The 16,566-nt window shown below is 42.9% G+C and overlaps 1 protein-coding gene across 1 annotated transcript in view; it reads right to left on the bottom strand.

Moving 5' to 3' along the window:
* Positions 1-16,566, bottom strand: part of APBB2 (amyloid beta precursor protein binding family B member 2) — a 328,097-nt gene that overhangs the window by 148,077 nt on the left and 163,454 nt on the right. The window contains exon 5 of the mRNA XM_081092795.1: positions 4,626-5,441. Within this exon, the coding sequence (XP_080948921.1) occupies positions 4,626-5,441 (816 nt within the window). The remainder of the gene's footprint in view (positions 1-4,625; positions 5,442-16,566) is intronic.

Genomic DNA, 16,566 nt, shown 5'->3' with positions numbered 1-16,566 from the left:
GATTGAAATGAATTCAATGGGGGCAAACCAGCTGAAAACAGCATTTCCGATATCCTGGAATTTTCTTTTTCTGTATTAAAGGGATTGGGAGCTTTTAAAAAGCAATTTAAAAATAATTTATGGTTGAAATTACCAGAGCAATGTGACATAAAATGAACATTTAGAAGAAGTTCCTAAAAGTGTTAATATAAACGTATCCAAGGCTCTAACACTCTTAAGCTGGCAAAGGCCAGAAATAAGAAGTGCCGCCAAGTGATACTGACATAATCAAGTTTGCGCCTTGGCTCCCACCCTCCCCAACTATCCAGCTTGCAAAAGAGTTCCCTTCCCCTCTGTGTGCCTGGAGAGTGAAAGCCAATCAATTTATAACATCAAAGGATTCAAATTCCTGAGCAACAGGGATCCATCTGCAATGCAAGGCAACTGTACCCAGGTAGCACCAAAATGTTGCCTCTTCCCAAAGTTTTCATGAAGCAAACATAAGACACCAGGTGATCAACAGAGAGACCACACACACACGATCCCATCAGCCTAGTTTACCTGAGCCCCTGTGCTCACCTGGGGCCACTGAGGAGGCGGGACCTCTGGCCAAATTCTAATATTAAAAGTCCTCACTTTCAACTACCAACGCTTTTCTTTTAGCATCTAGAAGGCATGCGTCTGGACTTTATGAAATTCTTATGAAACTCAGAAATTTCATAGATGCTTTTCTTTTATAGAATTGCCACTTGTTTTCTCAAAGGACAGATGAGGAGGAAAAGAGGAGCAACATATTGTACACATAGGATTGTGCAAAAAAAAAAAAAGTTACTAAGATGCTGGAGGGGGCAATTCAGAAAGGGGAATAGGAAATCACAAATCTCTGAATTAGTCGGTACTCTTTATTTTACAAACAGTATTCTAACTTGGGAAGGATGCCCCTAAGGAAGGGATGCATCTGTTCTCTTTTTCTAGGCTCCCCAAAGCACACAGTCTGCAACTCAAAGATAACTGTGTCATCCTGATTTAGCCACAGGACACACGCCACAGTGATGAGTATTTACTTAATACACAGTGAAGAAGAACATATATACACTGTTTCTATGTATGAATTATCACAGTGCATACTACTATTTTACAAAATGTTTGCTCCTATTTTTTCTTCTTCAATAGTCAGTGTTTGTGTGTATTATATATAAACATGGGTATACTATATAAAATATACAGAATAAACATTAATTTTGCTATTAGAAGTGAAACATACAATGTTTAATTTAAACTGATTGTGATCATTGTACACACTATGCTTCACAGGAAAGATGAAAGAAAAAGCAATAGCAATTCTGAATAACTGCTTATTTTATTTCACTCACTAATTTATATGGTGGTCACTACCTGAAACTCCGAAGTGTTATCATGAGTAGAGGTTTCTATTCAGTAGGCATTCACAACTGGCTCTCAGGAAATTCCAAAAGAATTCCCCAATATTTTAATACTAGAGGCCCAATGCACGAAATTCATGCAAGGGTAGGCCCTCAATCCTCGCGAGCCTTGGCTGCCTCAACCCTCACGACCCCAGCTGCCTTGGCCCTTGCAGCCCCGGCTGTCTCTAGGCCCCACCCCCAGCCCACTGGTCCTTCCGCCGTCCAGTCTAATTAGCATATTAGCTCTTTATTATATAGGACTAGAGGCCCAATGCACAAAATTCGTGCAAGGGGCTTGGCCCCCACCGCTCTGCCTCAGCCCTCGCAGTCCCGGCTTTGCCAGAAGGTCGTCTGGAAGGTCATCCGGTCTAATTAGCCTATTATGCTTTTATTATATAGGATTCATATCTGGAGATGCTGCAGCATGCTGAAATAGGCACAACGATCCCAAAGGGACCATTTTGAAGGATAGCACAGGTTTGGCCTCCAGTATGTTTTTAAAAAACTCAGTCTCACTGCTTTAGAGTCACAGCTAACACACTCTTCCCAGCATATTCGATTCAAAATGTCAATCCTTAGCAGCCCATTCAGGGCTATCACCATACTGTCACCCATACTTTAAAATTCTAAGGTCTTCAAAACTGACTTTAAGGGAGAAAAATGAACATATCCCCCAACATGTCAGAAAACCCTCATCCAGTTCCCATGATGCACGCACTGCAATCAGTCGTGTAGAGAAGCCACAGGAAGGGCCGCCAGGGCACTGAGCGAGGAGCAGTGAGCAGAGGGACCCGAGAGCCGCAGTGGACGGAGAGGACTGACATTTCAGCAGACTCTGAGCTCTCCGCAGGCCCTTCCTGACACCAGCACGCCATGAGCGATGGGGCTAGGGACACAACCATCTAAATTTCAGTGGTGAGAAACTGCTAAGGAACTCACAGAGCTTGAATATGATGGAATAGCACACCTAATACTTAAAAAAGCCTGAATGTCCTGATATGGACAGTTCCACAAAATATATATTTAAGTGAAAAAAAGCAAAGCATTTATAAAACAATCTAATGTAATTTTTTTTGTAGTTTTAACTTTTTTAAAAATATATATTTTCATTGATTTCAGAGAGGAAGGGAGAGGGAGAGAGAGATAGAAACATCAATGATGAGAGAGAATCATTGATTGGCTGCCACCTGCACACGCCCTACTGGGGATCAAGCCTGCAACCCTGGCATATGCCCTGACGGGGAATTGAACTGTGATCTCCTGTTTCATAGGTCGACGCTCTACCACTGAGCCACTGGGCTGTTTTAAGTTTTTATTGTGGAAAATTTTAAACATATAAAATTTGCGAGAACACAACAATGAACCCTCATGTACCCCCCTTTAATGATTACCAGCTTAGGGGCAATTTTGTTTCTTTTTTTTTTAACCCCACCCCAATTATTCTGAAGAAAAGTCCATACTGAATTATTATTTATATCAGGTTATGTTATGTTATGTTATGTTATATTACATATTATACCATTCTATATAGTAGTATATTAGTATATCTCTAAAAAGTAGGGACTCGTTAATAAGATCATTATCATAAAATTTGGGTATATTTTATTTTGTAAAGGAATTTACACTAGTATTTTATCATTGTGACAAACTTTTTAAATACTTTTGAGAAATGTAGACAACCACACATCCACACTAAACATTACCATCTACCGAGAAAGTCTCTCCAGGCCCTTTTACAGTAAAAAATCTGGCATATTTTAAAATTTATTATAGATGTGGGTATATGCATAAAATGTTTTTGAAAAAAAAAACAACTTTAAGAAAAGAAGTAGTGATCGTCACTAGGAAAAGAATTAGAGTGGGAGCAGAGGAGACTTTACTGTTCATTAAATAATTTCCAGTAAAATTTAAAATTAAACTATCACAGAGAGCAGCCACATCTGCATGAGCAGGGAGGGGTGCGAGGGAGATGTGTGAAAATAGGAGGTCGAGTTAGGGTGTGTGTGAGATACTCGTTATCTCTATAGATTCAAACACCAGCAGGCGACAGTGCCATCAGCTATAGGATATGAATTCTCTCAATGGATGAAAAGTAATAGAGTTGTGAACTCAGTAACATTACCAAGCATAATTATGTTCCCAATAATAGCAGGGCTAGACATTTCCAAGATGAAATAGACTCACCTCAACCTCCCCACTGCCATTACCAGCTACAGCAAGCTGATGAAATCCATCACTTAAAGTACTGTGATTTTTAAAGGGCATTTCAAAAACTTTTTTTAAACAAGTTCACGTCTTAACTCTCCCCTTCCCTTTTCTTTATCTGTAGTCCTTGTAGCTGCTCTTTCATATAGGATGGGAAAATGTTACTTCCTCCCCTGGTAGTTCTACCTACCATACGCACACGGGGACCCACCAGGGTGGCTGCAAGGTATTGTTACAGAAATACGCCTTTGCGAGTGCTGGTGTACTCTGACTTCAGACACAACAACGTTCTCCACATCGGTCAGTTTTATGGTCAGTCTAGTGGAGGGCTATGGAAGACTGAGGTTAAATGTAGCCCACTTTTAGGAACCTGTTTATTTCTGTCACAATTTTAAAGCCTGAAGACGTCATTGATATGGACAAAAGTCAATGAGACTAGCTAAAATCCTAAACTGCTGAACATATTTTAAAAGAAACATCACTTTCTCATTTTCAAATATCACTTAAACAAAGCTAATAAAATGTTCTCCGGTAAAAGTCAAAAGGGAGATGGTCTTTTAATAACCGGACTATTACGTTTTCATTAGCTTGAACATAAATACGTTCTGCTGAGAACTTTAAAATCGCTGGTTCTCTTAACTGGGTTATATCTTGTCCCCAGCAACCGTATTTCTTTTATTATTTTGCTTACCAAAACCCAATATTTCTAGACAGTATAAAGAAATAGTTCACCTAAGCACTGGCAGCACAGTTTTTAAACAGAGGATGTTTTACTGTACCTACCATCAAGGACCTATTTCTTTTACAAAACTGCTTCCCAGAAAGAACAACTTATGTATGAATCAAAATAAAACTGTTAAAGGATATATCTGCCACACAAATGGCCCAGTTTTACCCCCAAAGGTCATGTTCCTCTTGCCACAAATGGATTTTTTGAGTCAGTCTAGAGATGAATTCCATCAATAACTGAAAACACCAAAAGCAAGGGCCCCCTCCCAACACCTTTCCCAGGGGTACCTGCTTCGTCCGGGGAGCTGGGCGAGGCGCTGTCGTGGGACAGTGTGGTCCAGCTGGACTCCTCGTCGCTGGGCGCCAGGTTCTGGATCCGGTGCAGGGCACAGTCCGTTTTGGCCCCTGTTTTCGGGTGATCCTTCTTGGTCTCGGGGCTGGATGACACTGTGGCTACTGGGCCATCTTCGGGACTGAACTGGGATTTGTTTGGTTTCTGCAGCAGCATGTCACCATTCCCAATGACGGTGGAGGCCTGGCCCTGGCCCGCCTGCGACTTCTCCTCCACGACTCCATGCTGGCTGCCCGAGTCCGGCTCGAGGTCTCTGGTTGAGGTTTCCAGGTCTGCATAGTAATTGAGGAAGCTCTTGGTTCTCCTGGGTTGGGAGGGTAAAATTTCACACCCCGGGGAATCCTGCGGCTGGGGCTCTTTGCCTTCTAACTTCTCAGAAGTTATGTTGATGACGGCAGTGGGACTGACGTTTTTGTTGGGGTCCTGCTGTCCCTGCTCTGCAGCCTTCCGGAGCTGGTTCTCCCCGTTTTTCACCAGCTTGATGTTGGCAGAGCCATTTCCCAGCAGAGGCTGTGCGGTGGGGTCGGAGAGGCCCATGGCTGCCTGGATGTTAGTTAGTGCATATTTTTTCCTGCATTTGGGGGGTGTGCTGTTCTTGGCTTCCGTGTGCTTGATTTCGGCATTCAACTGTTCATTGTGGGAGGAACGGAGATTAAGGGTATTCGGTGGTGTGACCGGGCTGTTCCGATGCGTGACATCTGAGGTTCCGCTGCTGGCCATAAACACCGCCAAAGTGTCTACACCCGCGGCAGCTGGAAAACAAAGGGAACCGGGCATTAGCTGCCTGACATGATGAAACCACTTAGCAAACAGAGCGAGCACACATTTTTATGCAGAAATTTGAGAGAATGAAGGCGTCTGTCTGTTGCACATGTTCTTGTAAAATTGACCCATTTTCCTCTTTATTGTCACCATTTGCTTCTATATCAAATAGGAGCAAATGAAAGGCTGACTGTGGGCTCCCAAGAGCCAATTTACAGAAGAGCCAAGAGGTCTGAGGGTCCAAGTTTTACCTAAAATTAAAAAGTGTCTCTCTTTTGAATTCATATGAGAGCATTCAGGTGGCTTCATTTTCCACAACCTTGAAAATGGCCCCCTTTCTAAACATTTACACCACATTTCTATCCCGTTGTTCCCTCAGGCAACAAAAAAACTGCTCAAAATCCCCTGGGGCCCAGCAAGTGTGGCCCACTGGTTGGGTGCTGACCTATGAACCAAGAGGTCATGGTTCGATTCCCAACCCAGGGCACATGCCCCAGTTGTGGGCTGGATCCCCAGTAGGGGGCATGCAGGAGGCAGCCAATTAATGATTCTCTCTCATTGTTGATGTTTCTCTCCTCTCTCTCTCTCTCTCTCTCTCTCTCTCTCTCTCTCTCTTCTCCCTTCCTCTCTGAAATCAATAAGAAATATATTTTAAAATCCTCTGAGGCTCCAGCTTTCTTAATTAACCTGAACGGTCCCTGTTCAATGATGCACTATACATACATCCAAGGTAATTTTTCTCAATCGTGTTTAGAAATTGTGTTCGGAATGCCTAGAAAAATCACACCTCCATTAGAGTGTTTTGCTAATGTCTTTGTAAACATTTCTGACTTGGGCTTAGTGTTTGTACTAAACAGAAATGTTGGTGAAATGCCTTAATTGCTCAAGAAACACACACACCACACACACACACACACACACACACAATTACTAATAATGTAGCATTGAGCCCTTCGCTTAAAGACATGGAGCCCCAAGGCGCCTGACTATGCTCCACTGAATTAAACTACAGACTCAGCTGCTTGCAGCACCAGGTGCCCTTGCAGAACGCCTCGGCAACTATCTGACAGTGGCATTTATCTCGAATATTGTTCACACCATCAGTGATTTATTCCATGTGTCTCTTGCTAGGAAGAAAGAATAGTTTCTCAGACTAGAAAGGAATAAAATTCATCAGCGAGAATTCCTGAGGTTTCACATTTCTCAGCCTGTGAGGAATGACTTCTTTCTTATCTGATCCTCTGCCCTCCACAGAGACCTCAGTGAGTTCTCCACCGCAGTGGGTGAGCCGAAGCACAGCTCCTAACATTCCTAAAATTGCACTGTGACAACTCCCTCATCCTCCCCCAGGCACAACAGGGACCTCCACAGGAGAGGAAGGCAAGAATGTTCCCTACAGGAGCTGAGAGGCACCTCTTTCTATCACCAAGTGCACGGGATGGGCTGTTCTAGACAAGGATCCCCCACTCATCTAGAGTCTGCATGCTTCTAGGAAACGAGGCAACGTCTACACAGTCTAGGCAGTGTCCACTTCTACAATGGAATGACCGTGTAGCCCACAGAGACAGTTAAGGGCTGTAGTCCAAAGTGACCCACCTTGGGCCCCGTTCTGCAGAATTATTCTCTAGGAGAATTGCTGCTTACCCAGCACCCACCTCAGCTCTTGGACTTCATGTCACAGGAACAGAGAATCGAGTGTGTTTCTCCCTTTCAAACAATACTTTGAGACTAAATTTTAAAAAATAATAATAATACTGTTTGGGCTGCTACTACCATTTTATGGAAAACATATGTTTCCATTTCTAATTCACTCAGGTGTAGCATTTGTTACGAGAAGAGCCCATCTTGAACCCACATGAAGTTTTCCCCGAGACACACACCCACCACGCAGACACACAAGGGAGAGTTACTTTTAGACTCTCGGTATTTAGATTGACGTTATTATGAGAAAGTTGGAAATCTTCTGGCATTTAAAAAGGCATGGCAAGAAATTTCATAAGGCTATTTTATGCCAGGTTCTACATTCCAGCAGTGTTGTTAGGGAGAAATTTTTGTTAATAACCATAAACATTTTCCGAAAGAACACCATCAACATTTCCAGGTGATTTAATATCGAAGTCACGTCATGTCCTGGGTGTGACAGATAAACACTTTTAGCCACGTTCACATCAGCCCTTGGAGCCCATCACCCTCCCTATGGCCTTGTAACCCTTCTGCTTGCTAGAAATCACAGGGGGTTTTCGGAGGGTTGAGTTAGAACAACAGGACCATTCCACGCAAACGGCTCTGTATATGTTGTTTTTATAGATCAAAGCCTAAACACTGTGAGTGTGCCTTCGATGTGAAACGAGGGTGTCATCTGAAAGGTCGGATCTAGCACTAAGGCAGCCCAGGGAATTCTACGCGGTTACAGTGTCTCCAGGGGATGACATATCTGCGAGGCAGTCATTTGGGCTCAAAAGGGTCATGAAGTAGGTAGAGGTTAGCAAAGCCCTAGACAGACTCAGGCTGCAAGAGAAAGGCCCCCAAAAGTGACAGGCAGTGGCCTGAGCATAAGAACACAGACCTTGGGGTCAGAGAGACAGGCTTGAGCCCTGTCCATGATTCTCACCAAATGAGTAATCTAGGACACCAGACCTTTAGTTTCCTTGTCTGAAAAATGGGAACAATAATAGTACCAGGTTGCAGTGAGAATTGCCAGCAGAAAGCTTAGCATAGGACGTAGCAATAAATGTGAGCAACCCTCACCCCTTTTATTCAAGGGACAGAGCCCAGGGCTGCCTACCAAGGCCCCAAAATTAACCTTCCTATTTGATGTGAGTGATCAAAATGGTCTTATTACAGAGATACACAAAGAGTAAGTAGACTAATAGGAAAGGATAAAGAAACTGGGTCTAGAAGGGTTTTATTATGAAAACAAAAAACATTCCTTGGACTTAAAAGGAAGGATGTTTGTGTTTCTTTTTTTTTCCTCCCCAAATACATTTATATTCATTTTGGAGAGGAAGGGAGAGGGCGAGAGAGATAGAAATACCAGTGATGAGAGAGAATCATTGATTGGCTGCCTCCTGCGTGGCTCCTACTGGGGATTGAGCCTGCAATCTGGACATACTAGTATGCCCTGAATGAGAATCGAGCCATGACCTGGTTCATAGGTCAATGCTCAACCACTGAGCCACACCAGCTGGGCGATGTGTTTCTTTTTTTAAAGGAATGAAAATCTTACCATGTCTCTTTAAACCTTCTACTATTTGGCTGTTTTCTTTGAAGTAAAAAAGGCTAAGAATAAAGCCAAACTCCTTAACATAACAGACAAGTTACTTCAACTCCCCATTTCTAATGTAGATAATAGTACCTACACCTCAGTGAGCTTCAATGGGGGACTGAGAGAGAAGACTGTGGAGCATTTAGCCCAATGCCTGGCATCTATAAGAGCTCGGTCCCTATAGGGATCACTCTTATTTCACAGCTCCCTCCTTCCCCGTACACTTTGTCTCTGGCCACCATACCGCAGGCAAGCATTTATTGAGCACCTTCTTCCTTACCAGGCACTGTGCTGGGAATGGGGAAATCAAGGAACCTAAAGTGCTTTCAGCCTGTGGAAGACAAACACACAGTAAAGTGACAGAGATCAACTAGGTGGGCGTGGAGGAAGGTACAAAGGAGGAAGTTGTCATCCCACCTTAGGTTGGAGAGGATCTGAAGGTAAGAGAGGGCAGGTTACCATCTATGTCAGGGGTGGGCAAACTTTTTGACTCGAGGGCCACAATGGGTTCTTAAACTGGACTGGAGGGCCCGAACAAAAGCATGGATGGAGTGTTTGTGTGAACTAATATAAATTCAAAGTAAACATCATTACATAAAAGGGTACGGTCTTTTTTTTTTTTTAGTTTTATTCATTTCAAATGGGCCGGATCCGGCCCGTGGGCCGTAGTTTGCCCACGGCTGATCTATGTCATCTGAGCAAATCAAGACATGAAAGGAGAGCAGGTAAAGGGAGAGGTGGAGGGATCAGGCAGGGTCCGACAAGACATGCTCCAAGAGTGTGGACTTGACCCCAAGGCAGAGAAGAGCAAGCACTTAAACAGCAGTCTTTTTAAAAGCCAGCAGATTTCCAACTTCCTCACAACAGTGTCACCCTAAATACCCAAAAACAGCGGTTCTCAACCTGTGGGCCGCGACCCCTTTGGCGGTCGAACAATCCTTTCACAGGGGTCACCTAAGACCATCCTGCGTATCAGATATTTACATTATGATTCATAACAGTAGCAACATGACAGTTATGAAGTAGCAATGAAAATAATTTTATAGTTGGGTCACAACATGAGGAACTGTATTTAAAGGGCCAGAAGGTTGAGAGTCACTGCCTAAGAAGAATGAATCTAAAGCTGAAGTGCGTGCATGTGTGGTATTCCTTTACGTGGTGGGGGAAAGCCACCCCCCCCCACCCCCCCAGCACATTTTCCAAGGCATTAAAGAAGCAATGTAAACCAGGCAACTACACCATCAGTGGTCATCAGGGAAAGAGTAGAAATAGGTAGACAGAGGGTGTCTCCCTAGCCAAAGAGGTAGGCCGGGCCCACGTTCCTGCTCCGCTATCTGGTGTTAGAGACTGACTACCCCTCGCTGAGTAGGAGAGAGCTCAGACATGGAAACACTGGAAGGCTTTAACAGTTCATCCAGACACAGGGAGAGGACATGGTGGGCCAGGCAGACTTGGGTCTGGGGGAAGTTTCCTCTCACACTGCACAGTGCCAGCTCTGGTCACTCCTCCCTGGACTAGGGCACAGAGATGAATGAAGTCTCCGTTAGCACTTGGACTCAGAGGCGAGGACTAAGAAGCACCAGGTGCGCTGGGTGATGATAAGGACTCCGGTGGCCTCTCTCAGATCGGCGTCAGGAGAATGGCAGCGGTGGGCAGAGGTCGCCTCTAGGAGCTTCACTGCGAACAAAGCAGGGGAGAGAGAAGAGCAGCCAGAGCAGCCACAGTTGTGGGAAGAAGTCTGTGTTCTAAAGGAGAGTCTTCGCCATGTTTTACTGTTCACAGGCCAGAAAAGCAGAGGCCAGTAGAGAGGGGGAAAGCGGAACACAAAAGAGGGACAGACCAAGAAGGAAGGGTCCAGGTGAGGAGACGAGAGGAGGGGCCACGGCAGATGTGGTAGAGTCGGCCTTGCCCAGGACAAGGGCCACTTTTTCACGTGAGTAGGAAGGTGAGGGATAAGGATGGGGACAGGCGCGATGTCACACCGAGGAAAAGCAAAACTGATGGCCTCGATTTTCTCATGAAGATTAAGTCTTCCCTGAGGGGAAGCTGTCTCAGAGAATCCGTGGAGATGGACTACGTTTAGAAATATTCACAAGGTCAAAACACAGGATTAGTGACATTAAAAATTTTTTTTTTTAATTTGATGGCATAAAAACAGACACACAGGTCACTGGAACAGAATACAGAGCCCAGAAATAAACCCATGCATATATAGTCAATTAAATTATCCAAAAGAGCCAAGACTATACAATGGGGAAAGGACACTCTCTTCAATACACGGTGCTGGGAAAAATGGACAGCCACATGCAAAAAATGAACCTGGACCACTCTCTTACACTACACACAAAACTTAACTCAACATGGATTAAAGACTTGAAAGTAAAACCTGAGTCCATAAAAGTCTTAGAGGAAAACATAGGGGACAAGCTTCTTAACATGTCTTGGCGATGATTTTTTTTTTTTAATTTGACACCAAAAGCAAAGGCAACAAAAACAAAATAAACATGTGGGACGACATCAAACAAAAAAGCATTTGCTCAAGAAAGGAAACCATCAACACAATGAACAGGCAACCTATGGAATCTATGGAGGGGGAAAAAGAAAGAAATACCCTGAGAGGGGGTGTAATGAGGGTGTTAGGTGGCACCCTAAGGACGGGCCTTCAGTACAAGGGTGGTTCTGCTCCTAGATTTCTGGAAGGTGGATAGGGCCCAAGATTTTGCCATCACCTCCCCCTCTATTCATCATGCTTTTCTGAGTGTTACCTATCAAGATCCAACATCAATTCAAGAGGATCAATTCCTATTCCAGAGCTAGATATAAGTTCAGAGTTAAGAGTATTACAAGAACCAATGAGACTCCCGCCATCACTCTCCTGCAGGATGGAGAAACATCTATTATAACCTGGCATGTATTTCCTCCTTTCCTGGCATGTAAATGTCCCCAAATTTTTCCTGAGGAATCAGCCTTCCTCCACACCCATTCAACAGATTTTTTTGGGTGTGTACCATGATCGCAGATACATTCCGCACTGCTGAGGACACAGCAATGAACAAAACTGATGCAATAAAAATACCTGCTCTCACAGAAATGACATTCTAGGGATTCAGCCCCTGTGTTTCAGGCAGAGGTGACTCCACCCGACTTCATGAGGCACCAGGCCCAGGCCCAGGCAATCACAGTAGCAAATCCCCATGGCAGTGGTGCCTGGTTCAAGGAAAAGCATGGGACCCACACTCAGCCAATCCTAAGACCTTTGCCACAGTGACTGGAAGAGAAGTGCTCTCTTTTCCCTTCTTCATAGAAGGTAAAAGCTTCAAGGAGTCACCATGGAAGGAACCTGCTTCTTGCCTAAGCATGAACCGAACACATGGGCAAGTAGAGAGAAGACACAGAGAGAAAGTGAGCAGGCTGCAGTGACATCGCTGGAATCCTTAAAAGAAGCTGTGTCTGAAACACAACACCCAGGAACTTCTAGGGCAGCGGTTCTCAACCTGTAGGTCGCGACCCTTTTGGCGGTCGAACGACCCTTTCACAGGGGTCACCTAAGACCATCCTGCATATCAGATATTTACATTACGATTCATAACAGTAGCAACATTACAGTTACGAAGTAGCAACGAAAATAATTTTATGGTTGGGTCACAACATGAGGCACTGTATTTAAAGGGCCAGAAGGTTGAGAATCACTGTTCTAGGTGAGTGATTGGCAAACAGTGGCTTGGCAAACCGCGGCTCTCGAGCCACATGCGGCTCTTTGGCCCCTTCAGTGTGGCTCTTCCACAAAATACCGACTTCTGCGCATGGGCCACGAAGTTTCAATCGCACTGTACGTGCGCGCCCGCATGTGGTATTTTGTGGAAGAGCCACACTCAAGGGGCCAAAGAGCCGCATGTGGCTCGCGAGTCGTGGCTCACCGACCACGGTTCTAGGGTATAGAAGCCAATCAGTTTCTTCCTTTTTTTTGCTTAAACCGCTTCAAGATGTTTTTTCTCCTTTTAGCAACGAAAAGAGCCTCAATTAATATACAAAGTATTTTTTAGGAAGCCTAAACAGAACTAGGTAAGCCAGGGTCATTTTAATTCCATGGCTAGCAAAGCTTTCCTCAAACCCAGAGTCACAGAGGTCCCAGCACCAAGCTGTGACCCCATAACTCAGATGACATCCTAATACACCCCGTGCTGGAGCCTGTAGTTAAACCTGCTCCCCCCTTCTCTTTCCTGAGACCTCTAGCCTTCTGTCAACAAAAAAATTTGTCAGAAGTGACAGGAAACTCCTCTCTTCAATAACCCGCTGCTCTTTCTCAGCTCCCATGACATGCTTATAAAATTGGAAACTGACAAATGGTCCCGGGTTGATGAATGGGCCCAGGGAAGCCCGGCGTTGGGCCCACTCTTAAATGAGACTTCACATTGTCCTCATTTTTATTTCTTCTGCTGTGCAATTTCATTTCCACTGAGGAGTTAACAGCAAAACTTCTACCCCGAGGGATGTTGCCTTTTGAACTGGACCTCCAAGTATTAAGGAAATGAAACAAACTCCGATTTTCTTTTTTTTCTTTTAGGAATGAGAGGCAAAATAAAGCTGGTTTCCTGAAATTACTCATGAAAGTAAACTCTCAATGTGACAAAAATGATAAGAACTTCTCCATGAACAAAAGAGGAAAAGGTCCCTGGAAGGCAGTGTGGGTCACGGGCTCAGAGAGGTCACAGGATTCGTACCTTGGAAGTTCCTAAGCCAGGAAGGCAGCTTCACACAGCTGGTTCACAGGGCGACTTCCCCAGGCTCTTTGAGATAAAGGGGAGATTTTAAGAGCTGGGTCTAAACCACCTAAGGGTTTCCCATTCTCCACTCAACTTAATTGCCTGAGGGCTCACTCGGTTCAACATCCCCAGTGGGATGGAGGAGAGTCAAGAAAGGTGTACCAATTGCTTTCCTTCAAGAAACTCCGTCAGACAGGGCAGAGAGAAAGAGAACTTATTAAACAAACTCACAATGGCTAAAGATAGAGGGGCTTATAAGAAGACATTAGGGATGAGGAGAGAGGGTCAGAGAAGGTTCCCACCCAAAACACAAAACAACAACAATAACACAGGAAACAGCGGAGTTGGGTCCTGAAAGGTGGGTAGGAGTCTACCAGTGGACAAGGAAGAGAAGCCCCCAGATGGGGGGAAAGATGGCAATGCAACATCACACCTGGTAGATGCGATGACTGATTATTTGGGAAACACAAATCAGAATATGTGTATTCAAATAAGAATTAAGACATTCGGAGCAGTCAACCTGGGATATGATACGCTGAGCCCAAGGATATTATCGCTGCTCAATTTCTACATTTCATCATTTTCATCATTTAGAAGAGCTTCAGTGTCTTCTGAAGATGAATGTTTTTTGTATTTTCTTTGTTTTTGTTGGTGCTTTTAAAAAACATTTTTAAAAGTATATTTTTATTGATTTCAGAGAGGAAAGGAGAGGGAAGAGATAGAAACATCAATGAAGAGAGAATCATCGATAGGCTGCCCCCTACACTGGGGATTGAGCCCACAACCTGGGCTTGTGCCATGGCCGGGAATCAAACCATGACCTCCTGGTTCATAGGTCAATGCTCAATCACTGAGCCACCACGGCCGGGCTCTGGATGTTTTTGGCCAACTCTGGTGAACATAGTCAATGATCAAGCCTGGGAATACTGATTTAGGTGAAAAAAGTAGTAAGCTATAATGTACTGATGCAGGTTTTCTTGAATAAGCTAACCTCGAGTCAATTTAAAAAAAAAATTAAACAATGAAAGAAGCCTTAAAATAGGGAAGTTACTTGACTATGTCATAGCTAAGACCTATTCAGAAGAGACACCCAAGTTGAATCTTGAAGGTTCAACAAGAATTTTTTAAGCAGATAATGATATAGATTTTGGTATGTTTGTTTTTGAAAAGGTTCTCAGTAGTCACAGCTCCTAAGAGTGGAAAATGGGATTGAGGCATACCTTATTCCACTTATTGGTCCAGACTCTCCCTTACTAGCTGCCATTTAAATTAAAAAAAAAAAAAAAGGCTGGAATATGATATTCCAGTGAAGAAAACTGCTTTCTTGGCAAAATTTGTTACATTCTATACCAATGCATGATAGTAGTAGCTCTTATTGAAAAACCGTGCTGGATAACAGCTTCATTATCTCTTACATAACTACCAAGGAATAACGCAACTTGAGTACCAACAGAAAGAATGACGAAGTCAGCATAACCAAATATAGTGGCCATAAGAAATTTCCACAGCTATTTGATTAGTTCACCCCCATTTAGAGGAAAACACATCACTTTATATATTTGCCAGCTTAGTTCCTAAAATGTTTCCATATTGAGTCTATCTTGCAAATGTAATAAAAAGAATTTTAATGCTAAACAATTCCTAAAGGGATTTACTCGCAACACTTAAAATGTACTTTTAAAAGGACATGCATGTTTGCCTGATTTTCCAAAATTAACATACCTATTCAAATATGTATTTACAAAGAAAATCCACTCCCTGGCCCCAAATTTTCACAGTACAAATTAGCTAACCTCTAAGAATCACCTTGAAGTTCCTAATTTTCCTCTGTGAACTTAGGTGTGCCATACTGGTTTTGGCTGAGTTTTGTAAATAGGACAGTCCTGCTTATATACCTCTACTGAGCCTAGTGTCTATTCTATTGTTTAATTTTAGTTCTCTGTTGAAATGTAACATGCACTGTTATATAAAGAAGAAAAAAAGATTTGGCCTACTTAATGAGTTTGATTTAAAATTTAGGGACATCAATATCTATTTGTTTATGGTTAAAATCTATTTCTTTAAAAACTCAAAATTCTCTGAGTGGCATGTAGCCTTACAAACATGGAATCCACCCAGATGTATCTCCCACTTACAGCCCTCTACTCTGTTTAATTCCAAATGTTATTGCCATTGCATTTTCCTTATTATATTACTGTGACGCTAAGAATTAAATCCCACACCATCGTGTGTGTAGACTAGCATCCATCATGTCACAAAAAAAGGAACATACAATAAAATTAAGGTGATTTTTCTTAGGGCCTGAAATTAATCAGCACCAAATACAAACGAATCCTGATTTGAGGAGCTCCATTCCAGGCAAAACCCACAATGGCTAAGATGCTGTTTATAGAGACTCATTACCAATAGCTCCTTTGTTCATGTTTAACAGTTCACAGGCTATAATGTGAAATGCTAGATGGCAAAGTGTGATAGCTTCAATTCCCATTATAGTCAACTAAAATATTTTCACATTATGATATTAGTAGAGTTGTGCAATTATTACATGAATACAGTTAAGTCCAACTGATTCTCCTACTTTATTTTAAAGATTCATCTTTCTATTACATTAGTGAAAAACAATGAAAACCTAAAACATATTATTTTAGCAATCATATGTTTAACATCAAAACAATCATCTATCATATATATATTTGTTAAAGTTTCAATATTCAACTGCTTGTCTGCATTGAAACATGTGAAAATGTATCTGACCTGGAAGTACTTCTGACATGGATCGCTGGACGTCAGCAATGGTGCAGGAAATGGGTTATAATTTGAAATCTGAAAAGAGGGATCATTTGAGAAATTAAAACCCCAAATAACAAAGCACATAAGGAAAAAAGCATGTCATTGAAAATCCTTCCAAAGCAGTTTAAAATATTAAAGAAATTTTGGCAGATAATGTCCAAATTTTTGTTTATTTAGTTGCTTATACCACTTTTGACTAAAATTTGAATTCCTGCTCAGCCACATTTCCCAGAAACACTTGTGATTATTTTTTTTTCATTCCAGGCTTATGTTTATCTACCTATCTATTTGCCTAAT

The sequence above is a fragment of the Myotis nattereri genome (assembly GCF_964212035.1).
Source record: "Myotis nattereri genome assembly, chromosome: 1".
Classification (NCBI taxonomy): Eukaryota; Metazoa; Chordata; class Mammalia; order Chiroptera; family Vespertilionidae; genus Myotis; species Myotis nattereri.
This window is presented reverse-complemented; position numbering and strand designations above follow the sequence as displayed.